Consider the following 26,931-nt stretch of genomic DNA (forward strand, 5'->3'; position numbering starts at 1 on the left):
GATATCTGGCCTGACTTCTATGTTGAATTGTTGTGTGGCTTCCTCTTAGTCCATTTGCATTTGAGCATGTGGTTTTTTTCCATTTAAAATACAGAGGTTCAAAGTAAACAGCCCTCCACCCGCTTTGTTTCTCGCACACCGTCGCGCAGTGATGACGTCACACCCGGGGTCCTCCATGAGCTGGTGTCTCCACGTGAGAGTATCAACAGCATGATGGCAGGCGTGTAGCTTCAGCCCTCGACTTGTTGGAGTTTCGTGAAGGCTAAACAACCACCAGCGTATCTGTATCTGAAGGTAATTGGACACGTTTAGTGTCTGAAACGACGTTTTAATTCTGCGTTTTTCCTCCTCGCGTTGCGGCAGATTTTAGATTTCCCGCTGCCGTTAACTCTCATTTGTTTGGGCTTCGAGTTAGCTCCAGTCAAAGCTTCCTCCTAACTCAGTTGACAGCACTTCATGGGTGTAACTGCAACGCTTATGTCGCAAAGCATCACTGACATTTGCTCATTTGCACTGATGTGACAGTTCGTCGTGTGTGTGATATTTCTTATTTCCCTCAGCAGCAGTAAGACGATGGCGACAGTCCGCAAGAAGGTAGACAACCGGATTCGTGTCCAGATAGAGAATGGAGTCGCTTTGCAGCATCGGACCATGTTTGTGGTGGTGGGAGATCGTGGAAGAGATCAGGTGATCTTTAATGTATCAGTCTGAGTAGCAATGGGCTTATTTTAAGATCCCTTTCGTCCGTGCAACTGACTGCTCTCTGTGATCCAGGTTGTCATCCTGCATCACATGCTGTCCAAAGCCGCCGTCAGAGCTCGACCCTCTGTCCTCTGGTGCTACAAAAAAGACCTGGGCTTCAGCAGGTGAGTGGAACCTCCTCTCTGAGATTTAGCTGTTTGACATTTACTGTGTCTGAAAGCAAAGAAATGTGTGAAAAATGTCTCGAAACAGCAATCGGAAGAAGCGCATGAGGCAGCTGCAAAAGAAGATAAAAACTGGCACGCTGAACCTGAATCAGGACGACCCCTTCGAGCTGTTCATCGCTGCGACCAACATCCGCTACTGCTACTACAATGAGACCCACAAGATCCTGGGAAACACCTTCGGCATGTGTGTCTTGCAGGTGAGTCACTCCTCTTTGGCTGTACTTCAATATAAATCCACTAAGATACACCAAAGGACAGAAAAGATCCCTAAAAATGTTGGGAATCACTACTGTGTGTAGACTAACACTGCTTTCTGTACCTCACAGGATTTTGAAGCTCTCACTCCTAACCTCTTAGCGAGAACTGTTGAGACGGTGGAAGGAGGTGGTATTGTGGTGTTACTGCTGAGGACAATGAACTCTCTCAAGCAGCTGTACACTATGACTATGGTAAGTCTCTGATTTCCACACGTCAGACTCTGTTCGCTTGTCAGATGATTTGGGATCATTGTGGCCTGTTTTCATCCAGGACGTGCACTCTCGGTACCGGACTGAGGCTCATCAGGATGTGGTGGGAAGGTTCAATGAGAGGTGAGCTCTCCTCAGGCTGTCGTGGCGTTAAGAGCATCTTTAGTCAGTGGACTGACAGTTTAACAGTGTCATTCATTTTCTTTTCTAGGTTCATTCTGTCGCTTGCATCCTGCAAAAACTGTGTTGTCATTGATGACCAACTCAATGTCCTGCCAATCTCCAGCCACATGGCAAACATCAAGCCCGTCCCCCCAAAGACTCAGGTGACTGAGTAGAATTGTTTTCTTCTCCCTTCTATGAAGTACAATGTGATCGCTGTTTTGAAAAGTGCTGTAAACACAAAGTTTTTATCCTTGCTTGCTCAATGATCTCTGACCAGTCGTCTCCTCCCTCCAGGAGGACAGTTTGTCTCCCCGGGAACAGGAGCTGAAGGATCTGAAGGAGTCCCTTCAGGACACTCAGCCTGTTGGTGTGTTGGTGGATTGCTGCAAGACCATGGACCAGGTCAGGACCTCATCAATAAAGACCCTCTTCAAAGTGCAAAGATCATGATCACGCTCCTGAGAAATGCCGCCTCAGTAGTCGTCTCATTTTAATGATTGCATTGTCTTTCAGGCTAAAGGAGTGCTTAAGTTCATTGAGGCAATCTCAGAGAAGACCCTGAGGAGCACCGTGGCCCTGACTGCTGCCCGTGGTCGAGGCAAGTCTGCAGCACTGGGGCTGGCTGTCGCTGGAGCTGTGGCCTTTGGGTACAGATGACTTTTAAAATGTCCGTTTTGTCTATTATAGCATCCAACATTTTTGCTAATGATTGCCTGACATTCTTTACAGCTACTCCAACATCTTTGTGACCTCACCGAGCCCGGACAACCTCCACACCATGTTTGAATTCGTCTTTAAAGGCTTTGATGCTCTGCAGTATCAGGTCGGCTGCCTTAGAGTTCTTCCCTGTATCAGAGGTGCCATCTTCATGCTGTGAGTGCACACTGCTTCATATCCCCCTTTTTCATTTGTAGGAGCATCTCGACTATGAAATCATCCAGTCTTTGAATCCAGAGTTCAACAAAGCTGTGGTGCGGGTGAACATCTTCAAGGAGCATCGGCAGACAATTCAGGTGAACGAGGCCAGACCGCCCCTCTCCATTTCCTGTTATTCACAGTCGTCAGTGAACATTTCTGACCTCCTGTTCTTGTGACCAACAGTACATCCACCCGGGTGACGCAGTGAAGCTGGGCCAGGCCGAACTGCTGGTCATCGATGAGGCTGCGGCCATCCCTCTTCCTCTGGTGAAGAAGCTGCTCGGGCCTTATCTGGTTTTCATGGCCTCCACCATCAACGGGTCAGTAATGGAGCTGGATGATATTCACACAGTCACATATCACATCGTGTGACAAACATAACACACAAGGACATTTTGAGGGATGGATTTAATGACCAGCAACATAGAAGCAACAATAAGTGGTATTATTTGTGGGGCTGCAAGAAATGTTTATTTCCATTTTCATTCTTGGTTGTTTGGTAAAGAAATTGTCAGAAATTAGTGAAAAATGTATCTCACAATTTTCCTAAACTCAAGTTCACATATTCAGATTGCTTGTTTTGTTCGACCAGTAGTCCAAAACCCGAATATTCACTTCACAATAATAAAAGACAAAGAAATTTAGCAAATATTTCCACACTTGAGCAGCTGCAACCAGTAATTTTTTTTTTTTGCTTACAAACTGATTTAAACGATTAGTCAGTTATCAAAATAATTAATATTCTGTTCATCGATAAATCACTTCATCTTTTCAGCTTTAGTTATTTGCATTTCTAACCCCTGTGTTCCTTCACCTGTGCAGGTATGAAGGCACTGGGCGCTCACTTTCCCTCAAACTGATTCAGCAGCTGAGGCAGCAGAGTGCAGACAGTCAGCAGAGCCTGTCAGCAGAGAACAGGTCCACCAACACAGCGAGGCTCGCAGCAGGTAAACATCTCTGTGTTTATGTGTGTGTGTGTGTGTGTGTGTCTGCCATCTGTCTGACTGCTTGTTTCCTGTCTCCGAACACAGCTCGCTCTCTTCATGAGGTTGCTCTTCACGAGTCCATTCGGTACGCCCCCGGAGACGCGGTGGAAAAGTGGCTGAATGATCTTCTCTGTCTGGACTGTCTGAACATACCCAGGCTCATCTCTGGCTGCCCACTTCCACAGACTTGTGACCTGTATCCTTGATGTACTTTAAAGGACTTTGGGTGTGGTTGCACATTGCCCGGAATTAGAGAATCACATGCAATTTTCTACAAATTTTGCATCCATGGGTGATGGGCATTCGCATGTGTGACTGTACCATTAAAGTTACCTTTGGTGTCTACCAGGCCAGTCTCTCACACACACACACACACACACACACACACACACACAGCATGTCAAACAAGCAAAAAACAAGATAAAAATAAGGGTTAGTGGTTAAAATGAGTGTGTTTCTCTGGTGATGTTTCAGTGAACACATGCATTTAGAGCTGAATGCAAAGATAGTTAAAAAATGACAGAAGTCATTTTTACATGGATTCCAGATCAAACTTTCATCGCAGCATGTTGGATTATCGGTGTTACATCTGTATCATTTTGTCTGCATTTGTCAGAAAGCAGATGAGTGAAGCAAACAGGTTGTAGTTTCTTCTGCGTTTGTCCTCAGCCCACACGCTGCAGATATTATGTGAACAGAGACACTCTGTTCTGTTACCACAAAGCATCTGAGGCCTTCCTGCAGAGGCTCATGGCACTCTACGTGGCTTCGCACTACAAGGTGATATTTATAGGTTGTATTCTCAAATCTCGCTTTCCCTCAAGGAACATAACGCCCCGCAGTGTTTTATGTTTTATTATGTTTATACGCTGACTCGATGATTTCTCCGGGTCCAGAATTCACCGAACGACCTGCAGATGTTATCCGACGCTCCGGCCCATCACCTCTTCTGTCTCCTGCCGCCTGTTCCCCCCACACAAAACTCACTACCCGAGGTCCTCGCTGTGGTGCAGGTAAAGACGAGATGGAATTCTGTTATTAAAGGGCACAAGAGCGATGGCTGCTCCATGCATTTGAAAGCAGCTGTGGGAGGAGGCGAATCTGTTCCAATAATTATAGAGGAAAGATGAACTTCCTCCAAGTCAGCTATTCCTTAATTTACTGTCAGTGTGTCATTGATTGAAAGCGTTCAGACAGAATCTGTTTCCTTGTTTGCATGTTTTTTGTTTCCAGTTTTCTGCTTTTTGTGACAAACCAGTTTATGGACTTGACTGACTACATTTGTTCTTCTGCGGTCCCTCAGGTGTGTCTGGAGGGAGAAATATCTCGGCAGTCCATCCTGAACAGTCTGTCTCGAGGGAAGAAGGCCTCAGGTGACCTCATTCCCTGGACGGTGTCAGAACAGGTACACACTGGCCACGAACCGTTTTGACAACAGCTCCTGATTCCACCGTGCAAACACTCCTCTGCTCTTTTCTCTGCAGTTCCAAGACTCAGAGTTTGCTGGCCTCTCTGGGGGCCGAGTGGTGCGAATAGCCGTCAATCCAGACTATCAAGGGGTAAGAACCCACAAAGGCCTGTTTGTCCAGTTTTTATCTGGATGCACTGTGTGTAACTGGTTTCCTACCTGTCCCCCAGATGGGCTACGGCTCCAGAGCTCTCCAGCTGCTGCAGATGTACTATGAGGGCAAGTTTCCCACCATGGATGAGAACACACACTCAAATCACAATGAGATCACCTCCGTCAGCAGTGAGGTAATACAATTAAAGCCATAAAATATGTTTAGCCAATGATTACAAGACTAGATTAGGCAGATTAAATGCACGTTTCTTTGACATTCCTGTATTTGTCCAGGCTGTCAGTCTGCTGGAGGAGGTGATCACTCCACGGAAGGAGCTCCCTCCCCTGCTGCTCAAGCTGAGTGAGAGGAGAGCAGAGAGACTGGACTATCTGGGAGTTTCCTATGGCCTTACTGCACAGCTGCTCAAGTGAGTTTCCTTGGAGGCGGAGAAAAGGAAGGGGTCGTGATAGTTCTGCAGATTTAGAAATGTTTAAAGCTCTTTTTGTAACCTGACAGGTTCTGGAAGAAGGCCGGCTACACTCCAGTCTACTTAAGGCAAACCCCTGTAAGTGTAAAATGATCCTCTTTCCAGTGGGTTTCTGTACATTGTGCTGTTGTCACATGCTGTAATTATAAAAGATGTCTGTCTGTCTGTCTATCTAGAACGACCTGACAGGAGAGCACTCCTGTGTGATGCTGAAGGAGCTGAATACAGACGAAGCCCCGGAGCAGAGCCAGTGGCTGTCTGCCTTCTGGAAAGGTGACCTTCCTCCTCTTTTTCTGTGCTCCTTCTGGAGACATGCTGCGTGTAAACTGATTACAGTCTGACTGAACAGCTCTTTTTGTGTTTTACTCAGATTTCCGCCGGCGCTTCCTGTCTCTCCTCTCCTACCAGTTCGGCAGCTTCCATCCGAGCCTGGCGCTCAGCATCCTGCAGAATAAGAAGTCCAAGGAGGAGACGAGCAGTAAGAATCCCCTGCTGACTAACCTGATCACGTCTCTTCTGTGTTTTAGCACCTCGGCTGACTTGTCTTTGACCTTCACAGCGCTCAGTAGGTCCGAGCTGGCAGCCCATTTCAGCCCTTACGACCTGAAACGTCTGGAGTTGTATTCGAGGAGCATGGTGGACTACCACCTCATCATGGACCTGATCCCAACAGTGGCACGCGTCTTCTTCCTCAAGCAGCTGGGCGACGTCTCTCTGTCAGCTGCGCAGTGTGTAAGTTTCCCCTTTTGTCGTTATTTTCGTTGATTCTTTGGCATGAAATCAGTTTTTTTGTTGATTGTTCCTGCCCTCTGTAGGCATTACTGCTGGGGATAGGCTTACAGCACAAATCAGTGGACCAGCTAGAGAAGGAAATCGAACTCCCCAGCTCGCAGCTCATGGGCCTCTTCAACCGTCTCATCCGGAAATTTGTGCAAGTAAGTCCGTTCTTAAAGATGCCACAAAATCTGACTTTAAAACTACTGCAGCGACATTCACACACACATTATTCTGCCTTTGTCATCCAAGGTCTTCACCAGCATCCAAGAAAAAGCTATTGAGGCTGAGATGGTGGCCCCCAAAGACGTTTCCATGGAGCCGACTGTCAGAAGCCTTAATGATGATCTGGTATGTGAAAAACAATTTTCATTTATTAATAAAAATGTAAAATATTTGCAGGATTTTGAGCTGTTTGTTGGGATAGAGACACGTATGTTGTTTTTATTTTAGTTTGAGGGAAAAATGTTTAAAAATGAATCTGCTTTAACAGAATGAAGCAGCAAAGGAGTTTGAGGAGAGACACAAGCAGGATGTAGAGAAAGTGAAGGAAATGGATCTAGAAGAGTGAGTATGGCACTGTGGGGGGGATGTATAGGGTTTTAAATTTAAAAAATAAATGTACAGGGCTATATTTACTGTAATGATTTCCTTTGTTTTTCTAGGTATAAGATCCGTGGAGACGATGCGGAATGGGACCAGGTGTTGAAGAAAGCAGGGAACACAGCTCTCGTCAGCATCAAGAGGTGCAGTGACACTCGGGATCTCTGGCTGTGGTGTTCGGTCGTTGTAGAAACATGTCGGTAACGATGTCTTCTCCCAACAGTAACAAGAAGAGGAAGCTGGACGGGGGGAACGCCGTAGCAAGCAACGGGGCTCCGCAGCAGGGGAAACTAAAAAAGGAGATGCAGCAAGGCAAATTCAAGAAGAACAAGGAGAAGCGCGGCAAGTTTGGAAAGAAGATGTGACCGTAAACGGCGCTGCGTCGAGCGGACGGTGTGTGGGCTCAAAGCTGCATCAACAGCTGTGATCTGGAGACCTTTGGATATCTTGGACAGACTTGCAGATAGTGAAGAGCACCCACAGGACTGGATGTCTGCTCCCCAGACACACCAACATTATGTCGTAATACGTTTGTTGCTTTCATTCATTTTGAGTGCAACACTGCATATCAGCACAAAATAACACCCTTACTCTGAATCAGTGTCATTTACTTTCAAGTATTTCAAACGTCTTTACAGTTCTGTTAAGAGTTCCCTTTTAGTTGATGTCATCATTTGTACAAAGACTAGTAAAATGTTTTTTTTAAAACTGAAATGTGAGGTATGTGATTGGCTTTAGTTTCCACTGAACGGGTCACTTGAACACCTGAGGCTGGATGTCAGTCCACTTCTGTTTGAGCTGCTGTTTCACGGCGTCTGGTGCGAAGATGCAGTCTATGGCCTGCTGGGAGAGCTTCCACACGGCCTCGCGACTGAGACCGAAGGTGGAAGCTGCCAGCTGATATTCCTGAGACAAGTCTGTGCAGAAGACTCCTTTATCGTCAGTCTGAAACGTGACAAAGGATAAAGATCATTCATGGGAAACTTTGATTTTATCACCATTCGGCTTCTACGTAAACGTTCATTTTCTAAAAGGAGACTTCACTTCAGTGTCTGTTTACTCATCGTGACTGCTCAGCCTGTGAAAACAGGAGGTAGGTCTGAGGAGGGTCCATCGAGTTGCATTGTGGGAAATGTAGTGTCCAGAGTTTGAGGCTCTTCCTAAAGACTTAATATCAGTATTTTGGTCTCTGCTGCATCAATTTTGATGTTTTACACAGCGTCCAAACTTTTTTTTGGAATCAGGGATGTATTTTAGGAGTTAGGCTAAATTGTTTGAATGAAAAGGTTTAAAGGTGAAAAACATACACATACTGAATAAAGTAGAATTTTGTCATCAGTACTTTACAGTACATATTGCTGCACAAATATTTTAACTGTTAAGCAGCCCCAATAAAAATAACTTCAATATGAACTTGAAGGTTTTTAAAATTGCCTGTGAGGTGCAAAGAGATGAAACTTACACAAATGACACTTGGATGTCCCAGCTGGTACCAGTATTTGAAATGATGTTTGGAGTAACACGGTACAGTTTGTCCTTTGACGTTTGACGTCAGACAAAGCTCTACAGGAAAAAGAAAGTTGAGAAATCAAAAACTAAACTTTGCACACCACAGAAGGTTAATCATTCGCTCTGAGTCTTACCCAGCGGTATGTTGTTCTTCACCACTTTGTCAACAAGACTTTCAGATCCACCCACTTCAGGATGCAAGAAGGTGCCGTGACCGATCCTGTCTGGAGGAAGATTCAACAGCAAGTCTGACTCCTCCAGCTGTGACGGCACCTGCAACAGTATTTGTTCTAATTTCACAACAGTCACAGATGATGTGACCACAGATAACACATAACTAAAAAACATTGTGTTCATACTTCTGAGAGGTGCAGCGACAACTTCAGCCCACAGTTCTTGGCCATCTGTAGAGCAGGAAGGAGGTCTTTGGCATGGCCAACCTTAAAATGAAAACTGCTTTAATTAACAGGAAGAACTCGAATCATGCACAACATTTGGAGTAAAACTGTAATTGTCTTTTCTACAAGCCCCACACTGGCTGACTGACCGTCGGGTCTCCGCTGAGGTCGAGTCCCACCACCAGACCATCGTAGGACAGCATGAACTCCTCAGCCAGCTTCACCGTCTGCATGGCAACTTCAATCCCATTCCTGCGATCGATCGCCACCAGAAACCTTCAGGACAAACGGGCTCATTTAGACACGTGCACTCCTGTTTCATCACACTCAAAGACAATGAAATGATTACCTGACATCAATGTCCACTCCCTCGTCTTTACACTGCTGGATGGCTGCGAGGACAGTTTCAACATATCTCCTTTTTGTCAATCCTGGGAAAAGATAAACTTGTAAGATGAAGAATTTCTGCAAACAATCCTGATGGTAAAACATGCCATCACAGTATCAGCCTCCATGTATGTTGTTGGCACATTACCTGTGCTTTTCTCCTCCCTTGGTGTGCTTCTCAGTTCTAAGTATTTGACACCATCAGCTGCAAACTCCTTGATGACATCTGTAGCCACCTGGAAAAAAGAAAAGAGACGTCTGTTACTGATATTCTAGGCGAGAAAAATGAAGTAAAAACGCTAAACTGAACTTGAATCCTCACCATCAGGATGTCCTCCTCCGTGTCCACCAGCTGATGGATGACTTTAAAGACCTGAAAACACCTGCGGACACGCGCGCCGTTTTTAACACAGATGCTCCTTCTCATTAGTTCACACTGCTGCCTAAACAATATCTACCACTCACGATAAGAAACAACATAGATTAATCATTAATTAGACCCACGTTGATTTCAAACAGCCCCGCTGGCTCTAATATTAAACTCTGACACACAGATAAGACTTTATGGATCCGACACGCTGGAAATTTAGTCGTTACAACCAAAAAGTATTACAAAGAGCGACCACATTGGCATAAAGAGGCCAAAATAAAAACGTGTATTGGGTACGGAATAGAAAAACAACCATGTATCTGTACATTTGTACAAATTATTTTAAAAAAACAAACAAACAAAAAAAAAAACTAAAGACAAGGTTTTACGCACTCGTCCAGGGTCCTCCGCTGGCCTTTGCCGATGGCGGTCATGCTGTGTTCGATGTCGAGATGCGGTTTTCGGCTTAAGAGTTTCTCGATGGTTTGGAAGCTGACGGAGCCGTTGAGGTGAGCGTGAAGCTCCTGGTGACAGTCGAAACGCTGACGTTAGCATGTGGCTATCACAAACCGCGCTGGCTCTCTCTAAAACTCCTCTCTGTCCATTTTCTTCCGAAGCTTTCTTCACTACATTTGTGACTTACCACTTTCGGCAGCTCCCGATAAAAGACATCAGCTTCACTGTCCATCACAGAGTCCGAGTTTAGTCTGCGAGCCCTGACTTCTTTTCTCTGTCGAAAACCGCTGACAACCCGCCTGTTTTCAGTCTACATTTTCCTGTAACACCAGCGAGTGCAACGACGAAATAAGCCCCCTCGAATAGGTTCCGCTTCTTCGCGATAAAGACAACGACTCTTATTTTTTCTTATTAAATTTTTTCGTTTTCAAAAACCTAATTTTACTAACAGAAAACATTGTTTGCTGTATATTAGGAATACGTAAAACAAATAAATGGAACAGCATAGAGCCAGTACATCATTCTCCTCATGACAAAGGCATTCAAATTGATCAGATCTTTATATAGACTTATCCTCCTGCTTCTTTTAATTGTAAAATATTGTATAATGCTTCAAATCTTATTAACAATAATGGTTCAAATCTTATTTACAAGATAGAGACTACTTTGTGTCAATTGGTGAGCATGTGTCTGAACAAAAAAAGATGATGTGTGGGGTGCCACACGGGTCCATTCTCGGACCACTTCTTTTCAATATCTACATGTTGCCCCTAGCTCAGATTATGGAGCATCATAATATTTCGTATCATACTTACGCAGATGATACACAACTTTATATTTATGTGTCATCACATGACTACAGTCCCTTGCTTTCACTGAGTGAGTGTATTCATCAAATCAATGAGTGGATGTGCCAGAATTTTCTTCAGCTTAATGCAGATAAGACAGAAGTGATTGTATTTGGTCCCAAAAATGAAAGGTCAAAGATCAGTGCTCACCTTAATTCCATGTCACTGACAACAACAGATAAAACCAGAAATCTTGGTGTAATTATTGATTCTGACCTGAATTTTAACAACCATTTAAAGCTCATTACCAAATCAGCCTACTACCACCTGAAAAATATAACCAGAATTAAGGGATGTCTGTCCAAAGAAGACATGGAAAAACTGGTTCATTTATTTATTTTCAGTAGGTTGGACTATTGCAATGGAGTCTTTACTGGCCTAAACAATAAAATTAAATAGGCCACTACAGCTGATTCAAAATGCTGCTGCACGAGTCCTTACAAACACCAGAAAAATGGACCATATCACACCAGTCCTCAGATCACTACATTGGCTTCCTGTGAGTCAAGGAATAGACTTTAAAATCTTACTGTTGGTCTACAAAGCATTAAATGGTCTAGGACCAAAATATATTCTAGATTTATTAACTCCATATGAAGTATCCAGACCTCTCAGGTCATCAGGGACAGGTCTATTGTGTATTCCCAGAATGAGAACCAAACAAAGTGAAGCAGCTTTCAGTTGTTATGCTCCTCACCTGTGGAACATTCTCCCTGCACACCTGAGGTCTGCACCAGCTGTCAGCTCATTTAAATCAGGGTTGAAAACGTCATTATTTGCTACAGCTTTTATAAGTAAATATATTTGCTCAATGACTTTAATCATTCTTAATGCTAAATTATTGTCTTTTACTGGCTCCTGTTTTTAATTTTCCTTTAATTGCATTTTATTTTTATTTTTCTAATCCCTTTCTTTCTTTCTCTCATTCTTTGAAATGTATGATTTTAATGTATTTTTATGCTTCTGTAAAGCACTTTGAATTGCCTGGTGTATGAATTGTGCTATACAAATAAATTTGCCTTGCCTTGCCTAATGTCATCGCTTGGTGGCACTGTTGCCTTCTCTGTATAGCTACACTTGATTTCCGCAAGTTTACTAAAACAAGTATATGAATAAAACTGTTGCAATACTAAAAGTAGTTACTGTTTAGTCAGTTTAGTCATCACGTAACTGCAGCTTACACATATTGGTGTTGTGACTTATTTCTACTGCGCTGGACAATGTTCTTTTACAAAGTTTAAAAAAAATAATGTGCTTTTTTTAAACTTTACTATACTTACCTAATAGCTGTATCTAGTTACTTTGCAGTGATCATTGATTTTATTCAGTAAAACACAATAGGACCATAAAATATCAGTAGTGAAGGAAATATTTAGATTCTTTACTGAAGTTAAAATACCAATACTAGATTATTAAATACAAGTAATAGTCCTGCATCAAAACTTTTACTGTAAAATTACATGAAGTATTATCAGTAACATACACTTATCAAATGATCAAAAAATACTCATTATAAAGAATGGAGTATTTAATTGTTGGTAAATGTATTTTTTGTATGTACAGCAATTTTGTATGTTACTGGGTAACTTAATCTATAATAATGCATTGTAGTTTATAAGATGGTATGTTTTGTTTGTAAAATCTTTGTCCCCCAAAATAACAAATAGATCCAAATTATTCCGGTATCAGTTTTAAGCACAGTATTTCAGTAATATTACACTGCAAGTTTCAACATTGGTGGAGTTTGAGCTAATATTTACTAATTCAATATTATAAATACTTGAACTCAGAAAACTTTAATTAGAAAAAAATTATTAAAAATAGTCACAATTGCAAAACAATTTCAAAATTTAATATTTTTTTATTGTTGAAATAGCAACACAGTACATTTATTAACATTCTCCTTTTCTCACTACATAAAAAAAAAAGATTATTTTCTTAAATCCAAAGACTCCCAAAATAAACCATTTACTGATGTCAGATGGAAAATTCTGCATATGGGAATGATGTCCGCATAACTGAGCTGAATGGTGTTCCTGTATCAGTAGTAAATGTGACGTTTGTCCACACTTGTGCTTCCTGTCTTGACTTACAGATGGACCCAAAAGTAGGCATAGCATATTTAAAAATACATAACAATGAAAAAATAAAGCTGCATAATTTTAGTTTTTTTTTTTTAACTTAGTCCTTTAAACAAAACAATTCAACATTCATGCAAAACGATGTACCTCGAAACTGTCAAAAATAATACCGCGAGTAATGACATATCTGAACTGCATTACTCCTTCTGAAGCGTCTTTCTTCGTTAAACGGATACAATGGGTTCAGTGAACTTAGTCAAATGACGCTACTGTTGACATGTTCATAAAATGAAATAATGGCATCAATGTGACTAAGGATATCAACGCAAAGGACATAAAATACATAAAAAAAACAAACAGGTCAAGGCACTGTGGCTCTGAGGCAGCACTGTGTTCTATGAAGGGACTCGTCGATGTGACAGTTAATCATTCACTCTTGAAAACCGAGTGCAGAAAGACATACTAGAGCGACTGAGCCGGGAATTAAGAGTTACTGCAGTTTGAACAAGTTGAGGTGAAGGACGACGCTCAGATACACAAACTTTGTGAGAAACTTCATTGTTTGCCAAATAGTACAGCTTGTCCCAGGTTACGGTCCAAGTGGTCAAAATGAAGGAGGAAAGTCATTTATGTGTCAGATCTCTCACTGTTTTCTCCCCATCCCTTGGTAGATATGTTGTAGCCACTCCTTCAACATCTGAAAGCTTGGTCGAGCAGCAGGATCCAGGTTCCAGCACTGTTTCATGATGTTATACACCACTTCAGGACAGCCATCTGGACAGTCCATCTTGTATCCGTTCTCCACCCGAGGCACGACGTCTTTTAATGGCTACAGAAGGGAGAAGAGCAAAGAAAAAGAGGGTTGGCAGAAAGCAGAACTTATTCCGAAAAACCAGCGCGATCCCTGTATTCTGGATCACATGAAGGACGATTTGAGGTGTCAAAAGTCAAAGATGCAGTCAACACATTAAAGAACACAGTATATGCAGTTCTTTTCTTTATGCAAAAAGTTCAAAAATACTCTAATGTACTACCTGTTGTTTATTTTCAGGTATGTACATTACCTCAAAGTTAACGCAATAGGAAGGAGTCTAGACTGTAAATGCATTGCTGATTAACCTCTCTCCTAAATCAAAGACCTGCACGCCTCTTTCCAAAAACATGTCGATACTCACAATTCTCGGGTAAGGAACTCGGCCAAAAGAGTAAATCTCCCAAAGCAAAATGCCATAGCTCCAAACGTCTGATTTGGTGGAAAATTTCTATGGATTAAGAGAAACACATAGATGTAAGAGCATATTTCAGTTGGAGGTTGGGTACGCTGCTCCACATGCCGACAGTCCTTGGAAGCAACAGTGTACCTTTTCTCTGAGGGCCTCTGGTGATGTCCACTTCACAGGCAGCTTTGCAGTATCCTGAGTGGAGGACGCCTCCTTGGTCAGTCCGAAGTCGCTGACTTTGGCTATGTTGTCTTCTGACACGAGAACGTTGCGGGCCGCTAAGTCTCTGTGGACAAAGTTATTGGCCTCCAGGTATGCCATTGCTTCACAGACGTTTCTGTAAAAGTGTATGAAGAGGAAGTTTAAAACCTGACAGACATTTTTCTTTAAACTCTCAAACACATGCAGTGCATTTTTACTGATAATGTAAGAGAAGAGCACACTGTGGAGTTTTCATGCAAATAAACATGGCTTCATTTACATCCAGTATTTTGGTGCATTGCTGCCCTTTGCAAATCATAACCATCACCCACTATCAGTGTGTGGAATTGCATAAAACAGCTAATTTCATCATCATCATCATCATCATCCAGCTGTTCTTGTCCCTTTCATTCTGTAATAACTGTCACTTCTTTTGTGAGTTTAATTTATAAACACATTAAGTAATTTGCAGGCCAAAAAGGCAACTAATGAGATGTTTTCCGAAATACAATACATGAGCTAAATCAACCATATTAGCAAAATAAATAAAAAATTTTAAGATCAAAACATGTTAAAAAAAAAAAAAAAAAAGATAATGAACACAGATTCAACAGCATTCACTGCACTACACGTCTGCATTTCCACCTTCTACAGCTGCCAAAGTGACACTTCACTCCCCATCTCATGCATGCTGGCAAAGCACAAAATATGTACAATTTTGGGACCTGCTCATCAAAACACTGCTCCACAGCGCCACCAGTGGTCAAAAACTCCACAGTCTACCTTTAATATAGTACAAACATAGCTGCTGTAGACAACTGCAGGCATACGCACAGTGCAAAATTAACGAGAGCATCTCCGCCGAGTACTGTCCGGCCTCTGGAACGCAAGTAGTCAACCAAACAGCCCTGAAAGTACGAAAGAAACGATGTGACATCTTCACAGACACTGCATGAGTGCTGATAAATGACCAGACAGTCCAACACCTACCTTGGCCATGTACTCAGTAACTATATACAGACTCCCGTTCTCCTCCACAATCACTCCAAGCAGCTGCACCAGGTTGTCGTGCCGCAGTTGCCTGAGGAGGGCGAGGAGCACACGGACATTTGGTTCACATGTTGTTTGCTGCTTCATGTTTCCAAAAAACACAAACGTGTCATTTTCCTTACGTCATGACAGAAGCCTCTGCAATAAAAGCCTGTGCTGTAGCATCATTTTTTATGCACTTCACTGCGACTTTAGTCCCTCTGTAGTCTCCCACCATGACATCTGGAATGAACACAAACAATATCAATTAACCTTTCACGGTCATGTGTACGACCCTGAGGTGACCGAAAATAGACACAACTCATATCTGATCATAGGATGAGCAATAAAAAAAACTAGGCCACTTGTACTTTCACAGTGTGAACTTCGACAAAGATACCAATGTGAACCTGAAGCGACTTGCCTCCAAACTCTCCTTTTCCAATGACCTGCTGCAGCTTGAGGTCCTTTCTGTTCATTGACCAGCCACCTGTTGGCCATTTAAAGAGGAAACCACACAGCTGAAACATAACAGGCCCCTACACATTTCTCATAGACAGAAAGTCTGCAGTGATGCATAAACACTCACTCCTGGAAAACTCATCCTGAGCGGCCACCGTCCCCTCCTCCAGCTTTGGCTTTATTAGTCTGGTGCACAGGCCGTCTGCATCTTTGGTGTAGTGCTACAAACAAAGCAAAGAAAAACAGCAAAGACACCCAAAAGTGAAATGAGAATCAAGTGGAAGCTCCGGCATTCAGTTCATCACTGGCTGTGTCAGGTCCCCTCCACTGGGGCAGAATCAGGTGTCTCTAGAGCAGCTGATGGGTTGGGCTGTGGGTTGACCTTCTTGTTCCCCTCCTCTTTTTTTCTACTTCTCTTTTGATCTTCTCTTGTTTTGTTGGCTTTTCTTCATGTTAATTGGTTGTTCTCAGCTATTCTGTCTTCCGTTTCTTAGTAGGAAAATGTAAGCATAAAACTGTACCAACTGCCTGAACACTGACAGCGCTTGAATAAGAACAGATATGACTGAAAGCATCACACTTTAGAAGCATTAAAGCTGAGCGAGCAGTGCTTCAGAATGACCAATAGAGGGCTGCATAGTCAAATTAGCAAAAGACATAAAGGACGCTTGACTAAGTCTTCCCTTAAATAGACCATACTGAACTCATACTGTTCTATTTTACTCTTTAGGGCATTATTTCATATGCTTCTGTTCAAAATAAGTATGTCACACAGGAAAACGAGTCATGCTGAGAGTAAAAGGTCTGTCTTTTTTTTCTTTTTTTTTTTTTTAGGTAAGCACTGTGAACCTCGGCATACTGTTCACTCTTCCTCTTTGACACTTCCTGTTCACTATTTGTTCCAGGAACTGTATGTGGTCTATGTGGTAGCGCAGAGACACAGGGACTCTACAACAGGAAAATACAACATAGATACAGTACATGAAAGCTAGAAACACCTCATTTAATTTAGAAAACAAGCCCTAATTTTACACCGTACCTCAACCAGCTGCATGAGGTTTTCAAAGTACATCTCGTCATCGATGGTGAGCTTGCCGTTATGGTAGATGATGCGGTAGTGCTCCACCTTGCCATCGCAGCTCACACACAGGGTGTAGTCGCCGGGGAAGTTGGTGCTCTCTCGCACCAAGAACAGGCCTGTTTCAGGAGGGTAGAGCAACCGCTCCGCCTGATCCCGCGTTATCTTCCCATGGAACCACCTGGGAGTAGAAGAAGTTCACGTTCATGTTACTTTATGTGTTTCTGTAGGTAGATTTGCTTTGCATCATCACACACACTTCACAAACGCTACGGGCAACAGACAGACATGATGAAAGTGCTCAATGCTCCAAAATCAGGACTTAAAAAGAGAAACAGAACAATAAAAATAATATTAAAATATAACCACTAGAATAAATAAGGTAACATGCAGGTAAAGAAAAAATCTTTGCTTCGAAAGCACCTGTGCAACATGCTCAGATGAACCAGCAATAGAGAGAAATAGGGAGACCACCTCTACTGCAACCAACACTAATCTCATGGCTGTGAACAAAAAATATGTGAAATGTAGCCCAATACTTGTCGTGAGATTTACGCCTTTTCCTTTTCTACAGGTGTCGTCAATATTAACCCTTTTTTTTGTGGACTAGTTTATGATCATTTGTAAACTTCGCGTTAGTCCTACTTTTTCTTATTACCTCCGATAATTGCATTTAAATGTGTGTGTGTGTGTGGGGTGGGGGGGGCTTGCTGGAAATGCTGGATAAATGTCGCTTGACTGAAATACAGTCACTGAATGAATTCACCATCAGTCTTAACAGTATGCGGGAGCTGATTTTTTTTAAAAATTTTTTTACAAATTGTCAAAATATTTCCACATCAGGCTGCTTTAATGCACCTCGTTACACCATCTCACCTTTTAGTTCTAAACAATTTTTAGACATAAAGCACACTGTAACTTTTATATTCACAGATTAATCAAAAGCCTTTGATACGGTTTGGTCTTCTCTTATTTTTACAAAATATATCCTCCGTCAGCATTTGTCTGCCTCTAACTGAGCTCTTAATCAGAGCAGCATGAGCGTGTAGAAGCAGAAAAGCTAAATTCTGAATTCCTGCCGGTTACGAAGGAAATACTGCAGGGCTCCGTTCTGAGCCTGTGCTGCTGATTATTTTCCATTAGCCTTTCAGAAATGTTCTTTTCTAGTTCATAATGTTGTTATTAATCTTACATAACACAAATAAAACACTGTTCTTGAGACCCAGCGGTGCAGATAGCAGTCATTTGCATGCCAGTTTTATTGTTGAGACCTTACAGTAAATTCATTTGCATCTGGCTACATGAGGGAGTACCATGTAAATACGACACAGAGAAGCTTGCTGGAAGGCCGAGACAAAGGTGTTTTTTCACAGAAACAGAAGCAGGAGGAGGAGGAGGACTGCAGTTTTCCTTTCTGTTCTGTATTACTGAGACAGATGTGATGCTGGATCCCTTTTACCAGTCAACTCTCACACTCATCACTGGTGCAATTTACAATAACGACAGCTGTCTTTTAGATGGTGGTATCAGTTCCTCAACTCATGTCTGTTCTTTTAACATTATTTTCAGAGTAACTTTCAGGAAGGTGTTTCTGTGCAAGAGAAGCTCAGCAGCACTGTTCTGTATGTGCAAAAAATACATTATGTAAGTAAGGCTGTTGTGTCTGAATGGCTAAATTTAGTCATATTATGTTTCATTTTTGTCACTGGTTTGTCTTCATGAAGTCATTCGAGGCATCATTTTGTGACTAGAGGCTCTATAAATAAACCTGTCATTCACACAAGTGCACATGCATGCACATTGAAACCCGTCATGTGGACAAACGGGGAGACTTTTGAGGTGACTTCAGTCTGAGATAGAAAAGAAACAACAGGAAACTGTGCAGAGCTGGAAACAGACACTAGTGCACTGCAATTACAACACAGCCCGACCCAACTGTGGTCTCCATTCACATAACTACAGCGTCACTGCCTCGACAAACAGGCCAACTGCCTACAGCAACCACACAGCCATAGGAAGAGGACAGAGTCGAGCTATTTTAGCCATCGCTGCAGACAACGCACAAAGCTGGTATGCAGCAGCCTTTGAGATATAGACAGCAGATACATAAACCTAATCCTGTTTGCTTTGAAAGTGAAAGATTACATTGGGCATCAGAGCTAAATAGACCATGATAATCTGTGTACTCACGGCATTAGACTCAGCTTGCCTCCAGATTTCACACCTTCCCTTTTCTGAACATAGTTGGCTGGAATCGTTCCCTCGCAACCTGCAGCGTTTTTAGCTTTGTACCAGTTTGGATCCTGAAACACAAAACGGCAGACATTGTGAAGGTGTTTCATATCACCAAAGGAAATCACATCTTCCATATCGACGCTGCACTAATCTTTGCGCTTCAGAGCGTCAGTGCCAAATTCTGCACGACAACTCAAAAGCAAATCTTCACAGGGACATAATTTAGGTCATAAACGCAGCACATGAAGACGTTACCTTTGTGACAACAATAATAGTCAACACGTCTCCTTTGTTAAACGGCAGGTCCTGCTCTGATGTGCCCTTGAAGTTGTACCTTGCCACGCACTCTGTGCCCTGCGGCCATGGAGTCTACGGGAATATGGGAAGATGATTAATTAGCAAACACATTTTTAACAAATTACTCATCAGACATGTCTTGTTGTGCATCTGAGATCTGACGTGCATCACTTTTTAAAGGCCTGTCTCACCTGGACCTCTGTCATGGTGAGACGGTTCAGTCCTCTCACAGGAGATGGTTTCTAGCTGTTATCATTAGAGCTGGCGAACACACACACACACCTACAGCACCTAAGAAGAGAAAGTCAGTCAGTATTGGCATCCGGGTTTTGATATTTACTTCACCACAAGCACATTCTCAGGAAGACAGTGGACATGTGGGTTTGTTGTGCGGGGGGGCACGTTAATTCACAGGGAACAAGTCAGCTTTTATCAGAAAGCTGTAGAGTAGCTTCGGATCAGGCAGCGTGAGTAAAAATAACTCACTGATACAGAAAGCAGAACTAACAAGTCTTTTTTTTTATCACACTTTCACAACTGGGGCAGAATGTTTCCATGACGCAGGATTACAGTGGAGAAAAAGTTTCAGTGTGTTGATGGACCAACAACACAAACACAAAACTAGACATTTTGGAATGATATTCTATCTGATGGATAAAGAGCACTACTTTGTACTTTCCATATGGTATCCCGGTTCATTTTGACCAAAAATGGACACGCTGTTCAGCTCAGCCTCAATGAGTGGGCCTCGTAGGAATCAAGATAGCTTCCTTCAGCGCTGGAATGCAAACTTGTGGTGAGACCTGACCAGGCCCGAGGGACTCATCCAGCACAGCGTTTCTTTACGTCAGCCACAGCGACACTAACCTTAGGCCTGAGTCAGCCGGGCCAGTGTTTCCACGCTGCGTGCACAACAAATTAGAGCAGAGGTGTTGTAGTGAAATGATGGCCTGTGGATTAAGTCATGCACAATGTCCCCCCTCGCTGTCCTCCCCTGAGAAACCACGCTTCCTCTCTTCCTGTATCAGCTCCCATGGAGAAGTGGCCGGCTTCAACGGTCAGGGCTCAGGGAAAATTTTGGCCCGACACATCTGTCACTGTACATGAGGTCACATCCTCCAACATGTCCATTACTATGACATCGACTTCCTGTACAAGAGCCCAGATCTGGAGTTCTCCAACATTAGGGTGGGGTTCTTCTTAGAAACACGAATGATACAAACAGACACTCTGCAGATATCAGTCTCCAAACTTCTCCTTTTAAAATGTTTCAGCCATTGAAAACATAATCTGACATCTTGTCTATGTCACACGTTGAAATAAAGAACCGGCCTCTTCACAGTCACCAAATGCGAGACTAAAAACTCTCCTGCGTCTCACAGAGGACTGTCATCGCTCGGTATGATGAGGATGTGGCGGATGTTGCCCCCACTGGAGTGCTGCAGCTGTCTTTCTGTATCGAGGGACAAAACTATCTGGACGCATTTCCCACGCCCATCAGCCCAGCAAAGACGCTCTCATTTTGCCTCTGCTCATCCCAGCCCATCTTTTCTATGTTACACTTTGACATTTCACACCGCGCAGAAGGTCATAACAGGAAGAGACGACTGAGATCTTTGAGGCCGTGATGCTCGCTGTGCGCTTCACCAGGCGACCCTTTATCACAGGTTTAAAATGCCTGCAAACCAATGTGGCTTTCACTCTTCGTGTTGTTTCATCTTAATATTCTTAGAGGCCTGAAAGGCTTAAAGATAACATAAATGATATAAATAGGTGCAAAGACAATATATTTAATGTTTGACCTCATCGGCTTCATTGATTTTTGTACATATCTGATTACTGTGAATTTGATGCAGCAACATGTTTCGAACAAGTTGGGACAGGAGCAACTAAAGACTGGGAAAGATGTGGAATGCTCCAAAAACACCTGTTTGGAACATTCCACAGGTAAACACGTTGATTGGTAACAGGTGATAGTATCATGATTGGGTATGAAAGGGGCATCCTGGAAAGGCTCAGTCATTTACAAGCAAGGACGGAGCGAGGTTCACCACTTTGTGGACACGATTGCAGAGAGGCCGTTACTACATGAGCTCAGGAACAACTTCGACAAACCGTTGGATGTAAACACAGTAGCACGTTGTATCAGGGTTTTGTCTTCCCAACATCCCAACATCCAGGTTGGAAACTACTTTGCTACTTAAAAGGCCGTGGTGGAAAGATCCATAAAGATCTACTCTGAGGAAGAATCAGAGGGACAATCCCCTTTTTTTGTCACACAGTAACATTCACATGCACACACACGCCATGCACCGGTGAAATTTTTCCTCCGCCTTTAACCCATCCTGGTCGTCCTTCCTCTGCGGCAGACCAGGAGCGAGTATTTTCTATGAGTATTTTATATGCTATTTGAGCATATAAACAGTATAGAAAATGAGTAAAATTAGCTCTACCAGAGGCAGCTACAACATAAAAATACAGCTTACATGTTACTGCATCAATATAATAATCTAACAGTAGAACATAAAATATCGTAATGACGGCCCATTTTAGCTGCATAGTGGTGCATTTACTTTTATACTTTTTATACTTTAAGTACATTTTCTTAATCATACTTATGAGCTTTTACTTGAGTAAAGAAAAAAAATGGCTACTTTTATTTACTGCTTTGCTTTATGTTACAGTAATGCTTAAGTTATAAGTATTCAGATTTTTTACTTAAATAAAAGTACTAATACCACACTGTAAAAATACTTTCTTACAAATAAAAGTCCTAGTTACTTAAGTAAAAGGAAGTATAATCAGAAAAATACAATTACAGTATTAAAGTAAAAGTACTCAGAGCAGAAACTGCCCCCTGTGATTGTTACCATTAAAGTTGGTCTATTTTAAACTATTATTTCCATTATAGATTAATCTGCTGATATTTTCTCCATTAACCAATTCATTGATTGGTTTGTAAAAATTCAGAAAATGAGAAATGTTGTCCCAGTTTTCTAAAGGCCAAAATGAAACACAACAGTCCAAACCTCAAAATGATTAAAAATACAGTAAAAATATTAAAATAATGAAAAGGAAAAGCAACAAATCCTCCTACGTGTGGAGCTCGAAACATGACACGGTTTTGCATGAAAAAATGACTTTAACGATCATCAAAACAGTAATAGATACTTCAGAGGTGGGCTGCCGATGTCGCTCGCATGGCTAAAACCCTCATCTGATACAGGTGAGAAATCCAGTCCTCTAACTAAAATATCGGTATGAGTTATAACTTGAAGAAGGAGGTCGTGCTCATGAAGTTCTGAACACAGCAAAGCTATGAGAATTTGTGGATTGCAACAGACTATGTCTGGGCAAAGTCCTCGTTGAAGAAGCAAAGTGATCTCACCAAGCGAGGAATGGATCACCGCGGCCAAGGCTGACACACAACAGCACTTTTTAATTTATCTCTTTTGGGACAGTGAATGCATCTCAGCAGCAGCCCACCAGCAGCTGACTGAATGGGACAGAACTCAGTCTTTCATGGTGTCACATTGCCATTTCCAGAGAGCTCTGCATGGAGCCACAGCTTGCTCAATTCAAGAAGTGGACAAGGCTGTCATTGTGAGGCGGTCTGACCCCTGGGCTTCCACTGACCCCTGTCTCTTTGAGAAGTCCATCATCATCAGTCTGTCCAGTGAGTAGCTTCAATTCTGCAGGTCTGGAGATATCACTTATACTGTACTTTTCTCTCTTATTATCATGTAAATAAAACCATAGACATAAAAAACTTCACAAATACCCAAAAGCACCACGACGGAGCGACTGAAGCCGTGCATTACTACATCAGACTGAGAGATGTTGCTTGTTGCAGGAGAAGCAATGCATGACATAAGCTACTGAAAGCCACAGGAAACAGCAGGAGCACAAACTTGATCCAAATTGAATAATGAACTCATAAAGAGAGGCGTCAAACCTCTTCAAACAAAGCTCATTCAGCTATTACACTCCAATTTTCCATATTCGTGGCATCCGTAACAATCCTATTGTTCAACCCAAACCGGTTGGTCAACATTTGACTCTTATCTTATGCAATTAAGTCGCAGTCTAAACTGTACAAATCCGTGGCAGCCTGAATGCACAAAGCAAGACAGGACAGGAATGTAGAAATATCTCCTTTGGCCTTGTCTGAATCTGCCACTCCCTCGTCTATCTGCAGACAAAATGTGAGGGGAAAGTGCTGATTGGGCCAGGTGTTGCAGAAGCTGAGGTGATAGAGTGATGTGAGGAGGGCAGGAGGACAGAGCAGCCACTCAAAAACAGCATCACGCACTAGACTTTGAAATGCTCCTTTGAAGAATAACAAGGCATCCTGCGAATAGACATCCTCAGTGGTGGAACAAAGTACAAAGTATATTTACTCAAGTACTGTACTGAAGTGCAGTTCTGAGGTACTTGTACTTTACTTTAGTATGTCCATTTTATGATATTTTATACTTCTACTACATAACATCTCTGAGGGACATATTGTACTTTTTATTGCATTTTGCATTTCAGATCAACATTTTATATTAAAATTATAACCAACTTACACAATAAATTGCCGTGTTAAAAATTCTATCAGTGGCTCTAGTTCTCTTTTGTCTCCTCGGGGGCCCCTTTTCACGTGTCCGATGTCTATGAGCTGTTATCAGTTCCATCAGTGACACATTTCCCATGTAAACATTAGAGAAAGGGCCAAAAGACGAATCAAAATTACTGTGCCAAGTCTTTTCTTCTTTCATGCTCACTTCATCATCTCATGACCTCTCAAATTAATCCTGTGACCTGTTGAAGGGGCTAGACCCTTAGGTTTGGAACCACTCGATGAATCTCCCTTCATAAGTAGTAAAAAGTAGCTTCTCTGCATCAAGCTACAACAGCAAAATGATGCGTAGATATTGATAAATCAGTTTTAAAAATCAAACAATTCAATATGTACTAATAAATCTGCCACAGGGGCCATTTATCCAAGTAACAAGTACTTTTACTTTTCATAATTTAAACGTTAATCCTAAGCAGGATTTTGAATGCAGGGCACACTTGTAATTACGTACTCTTACATGAACATATTGGTACTTTTAGTTACGCAAAGGATCCTTCTTCCACCACTGAATATCCTGCCGTAATAACACCTCAGTGAGCATCATGTTTGTGTTATTAGCTGTGTGGATCCCTCCTCTACATGCAGCAGGGGGTCTGGCTAATCTGCCCCTCATCCTGACCCTACACCCTCCAGGATGCTGTGCGGCTGCTTTGATGCCGCTGCCCTGTTATCATGGCCATTACAGCAGCAGGGTAGCAGCGCCAAGTGCAGAGAGGGGGAAACAATGATTTCTGTCCATATCCACTGAGCTTTTATCTGGCAGAAATACAAACCAACACACCGAGCGGTGAGAAGTGCACAGAGAGAGCGCATGCTAACCGTTCACCCAGCTGGGTCTGACAGCCTGCAGATGTTCTTGAGGAGCCACAGAGGAGGAAATCACCTCTGCTTCGGGGATAACAGCTGGACTGCTCACTGAAACAACCGTCTGTAGGATGAAGGGCGGAAGCACGAGTCCAGCGTTAGGCCCTGCAGCACAAGCCATCATTGTATCACTTTAATGATGTCAGTTTTGCCTGCGAGGCTTGGTAATACAAGGTATGGAAGCAAATGACAGAGTATGTACACCTAAAACAGCATGCAGTTTATCATAAATAAACACAAAACCTAACACAGAAAACAAGGCTGGTTTAGAGTAACAGGAAGGCAAAATCAATGATTGCTAGTCAGTGGGAAATCCCCTTTGATTTAGCATACAGAAATTACAGTGAACTTTGCATTTTACTCCTATCCAAAGGTCATGCAACACAATGAAGACCTTGACACTTGTGACACTTTGGGTAATTGAAATGAACTCATCAAAAAACGGCATGCAAACAGTGGACGGACACTTCCGTGCTCAGCACACCTTGCAGTGCAATGCTGCTCTGCTGATGCAGCCATGCACGACACATTACAGGGTAGCAGCTACGCTTTGCTGTGGTTTCATGAGCTCTCCTCGGCAGCTCCTCGGCATGTTTCACCAGCTTAATCCTTCTTTACAGTTTTGTCACACTCTAAAAGAAGAATCCACTGTGGAACAGGATCCAGGCTGTGCCAGCACCAGACCAGCTTCAGTCTTTTTCAGAAAGTTGCTGACCTTTGAGGGAATTCCTGTCTCAGCTGGGGCCACATCACCCTGAAACAGACCCAAGAGGTCCTCAGTTCCTCTCTCACTCACACAAATACCGTTTTCAGTGAACTTGTATTTTCTGCTTGGCACTTGCTTTTAAATGCATTGGTGGCTTTTCCAAATGTTTTGATTAGTTGCTTCCTGAGGATGACAGACTAAATGAGAAAATGCAGTATCAAACTGAGATGCATTGTCATTTCGTAATAACCCTCTGCAGGTCACACGTTTCCCCAAGTGCAGCATGCTCTGCAAAGTCAGTGACAGCTTCCACAAGCCAGTCAAAGATCCCAGCCTGTGTGAGAGCTCTTATGCATGCTCACTATCTGCAATCAGCAGAATAGCGTGACCATCAAACCATTATCTGCCATGCTGTGAAAGTGCAGTGTGGAGAGCTGCATGATGCAACTGCTGCACCCCAGGAGTCAGAGGAAGTGGCAGAAGTTTGAAGGAGGATGTTAACAAGGCGACGTCCGTCATGATACATATGACACACCTATTCTATAGATGTACTGCAAAGCGATTTGAGCGGGTTCATTATAGAGAAGGAAGTAGATTACCGCTTGATTATCACGTTGATTATTCGCTCGCCACAGCCTCCAAACCCCCCTGCTCTCTGAATCAAGCTTCAGCAGAGCTGTCAACTGTTCACTACTAAGAGTGGATCATTTGAAAAGGTGCAGCACGACGCAACAGCTTCACGGCATCCATTTAAAAATTAATAAAACAAATAAATAAAAAAAAAAAACTTACCTGTTTGCAGGCAAAGACGTGAGATCTGAGACAATAACAGGTGATCCGGCTACAGCCCGACGTCCGGCAGCAGCCCGGCTCCCATTCACGAAATAAACAACCGACAGCTGATGTCGAAGTGCAACACACATCAAGTCCTGATGAGGAAGTGAAATCTGTCTCAGGTGACCCGAAACTTAGCAGTCCAACGGCGTCTCAATAAAACCGGCCACGGCTGTTATCGGTGCGTCTCCCGTCAACATCATGAGGAAAAGCCGCCTTATTACTACAGGATGAAAAAAACTTTTCTGCCAACTTATCGCTGCGGTCTCGACTGTCCGTCAGTGGAAAAACTAAAGTGAGTCAGAAAAACGTGACAACTGAGCTGGACAGAGATACCAGCGGTGAAATGAACGCGGTTCAGGCTCATCTGACAGCGCTTCAGGCGGATCCGCCGCTTCTGCCGTCACAAACGTTCAAGGTTTTTTTTGTTTTTTTGTTTTT

General features: G+C 42.7%; 3 protein-coding genes across 5 annotated transcripts; 1 reads left to right on the forward strand and 2 right to left on the reverse strand.

Moving 5' to 3' along the window:
• Positions 1 to 193: 193 nt before the first annotated feature.
• nat10 (N-acetyltransferase 10) lies at positions 194 to 7,602 on the forward strand. 2 transcript variants are annotated; one of them, XM_076733560.1, is made up of 29 exons: positions 194 to 294; positions 561 to 687; positions 775 to 866; positions 955 to 1,126; positions 1,256 to 1,378; positions 1,458 to 1,519; positions 1,608 to 1,722; positions 1,856 to 1,963; positions 2,075 to 2,208; positions 2,291 to 2,384; positions 2,476 to 2,574; positions 2,663 to 2,799; positions 3,302 to 3,426; positions 3,511 to 3,661; positions 4,149 to 4,245; positions 4,362 to 4,478; positions 4,769 to 4,870; positions 4,950 to 5,024; positions 5,104 to 5,220; positions 5,321 to 5,454; positions 5,544 to 5,592; positions 5,691 to 5,787; positions 5,885 to 5,992; positions 6,074 to 6,246; positions 6,330 to 6,449; positions 6,541 to 6,639; positions 6,782 to 6,855; positions 6,954 to 7,034; positions 7,115 to 7,602. In XM_076733560.1, the coding sequence occupies exons 2-29, from the start codon at positions 574 to 576 to the stop codon at positions 7,254 to 7,256; spliced, it is 3,111 nt and encodes a 1,036-aa protein (XP_076589675.1). In that variant the 5' UTR covers positions 194 to 294; positions 561 to 573; the 3' UTR covers positions 7,257 to 7,602. The 2 variants fall into 2 exon arrangements, with proteins under 2 accessions (XP_076589675.1, XP_076589676.1); XM_076733561.1 differs by having other exon boundaries at positions 202 to 294; positions 564 to 687.
• Positions 7,484 to 10,335, reverse strand: mapda (N6-Methyl-AMP deaminase). The gene is made up of 10 exons (XM_076733563.1): positions 10,199 to 10,335; positions 9,949 to 10,079; positions 9,508 to 9,568; positions 9,334 to 9,421; positions 9,148 to 9,229; positions 8,948 to 9,074; positions 8,760 to 8,840; positions 8,535 to 8,673; positions 8,354 to 8,454; positions 7,484 to 7,836 (listed from the first exon to the last, which is right to left on the reverse strand). Exons 1-10 carry the CDS (start codon positions 10,241 to 10,243, stop codon positions 7,645 to 7,647), a joined length of 1,047 nt encoding a protein of 348 aa, XP_076589678.1. The 5' UTR covers positions 10,244 to 10,335; the 3' UTR covers positions 7,484 to 7,644.
• Positions 10,336 to 12,694: 2,359 nt separating this feature from the next.
• LOC143322513 (tyrosine-protein kinase CSK-like) lies at positions 12,695 to 26,889 on the reverse strand. 2 transcript variants are annotated; one of them, XM_076733752.1, is made up of 14 exons: positions 26,449 to 26,889; positions 24,906 to 25,014; positions 19,654 to 19,753; positions 19,421 to 19,534; positions 19,121 to 19,233; positions 16,892 to 17,111; positions 15,980 to 16,073; positions 15,815 to 15,880; positions 15,534 to 15,633; positions 15,352 to 15,442; positions 15,196 to 15,269; positions 14,302 to 14,497; positions 14,116 to 14,202; positions 12,695 to 13,769 (listed from the first exon to the last, which is right to left on the reverse strand). In XM_076733752.1, exons 3-14 carry the CDS (start codon positions 19,666 to 19,668, stop codon positions 13,584 to 13,586), a joined length of 1,356 nt encoding a protein of 451 aa, XP_076589867.1. In that variant the 5' UTR covers positions 19,669 to 19,753; positions 24,906 to 25,014; positions 26,449 to 26,889; the 3' UTR covers positions 12,695 to 13,583. The 2 variants fall into 2 exon arrangements, with proteins under 2 accessions (XP_076589867.1, XP_076589866.1); XM_076733751.1 differs by lacking the exon at positions 24,906 to 25,014.
• Positions 26,890 to 26,931: the final 42 nt, after the last annotated feature.

This window comes from Chaetodon auriga, chromosome 6 (genome assembly GCF_051107435.1).
Source record: "Chaetodon auriga isolate fChaAug3 chromosome 6, fChaAug3.hap1, whole genome shotgun sequence".
NCBI lineage: Eukaryota > Metazoa > Chordata > Actinopteri > Chaetodontiformes > Chaetodontidae > Chaetodon > Chaetodon auriga.

Coding starts and splice junctions, on each gene's coding strand:
- LOC143322513 (XM_076733751.1), bottom strand. Junction 19,234..19,420: donor CTATTATTGTTGTCACAAAG/GTAACGTCTTCA, acceptor TTTGTGTTTCAG/GATCCAAACTGGTACAAAGC. Junction 14,203..14,301: donor CAGAGGCCCTCAGAGAAAAG/GTACACTGTTGC, acceptor CTTAATCCATAG/AAATTTTCCACCAAATCAGA.
- mapda (XM_076733563.1), bottom strand. CDS start 10,243: ATGGACAGTGAAGCTGATGTCTTTTATCGGGAGCTGCCGAAAGTG. Junction 8,455..8,534: donor GAAGAACAACATACCGCTGG/GTAAGACTCAGA, acceptor TTTTTCCTGTAG/AGCTTTGTCTGACGTCAAAC. Junction 7,837..8,353: donor GACATCCAAGTGTCATTTGT/GTAAGTTTCATC, acceptor GTCACGTTTCAG/ACTGACGATAAAGGAGTCTT.
- nat10 (XM_076733560.1), top strand. CDS start 574: ATGGCGACAGTCCGCAAGAAGGTAGACAACCGGATTCGTGTCCAGATA. Junction 3,662..4,148: donor CTTCCACAGACTTGTGACCT/GTATCCTTGATG, acceptor CACACGCTGCAG/ATATTATGTGAACAGAGACA. Junction 6,856..6,953: donor AAGGAAATGGATCTAGAAGA/GTGAGTATGGCA, acceptor TTGTTTTTCTAG/GTATAAGATCCGTGGAGACG.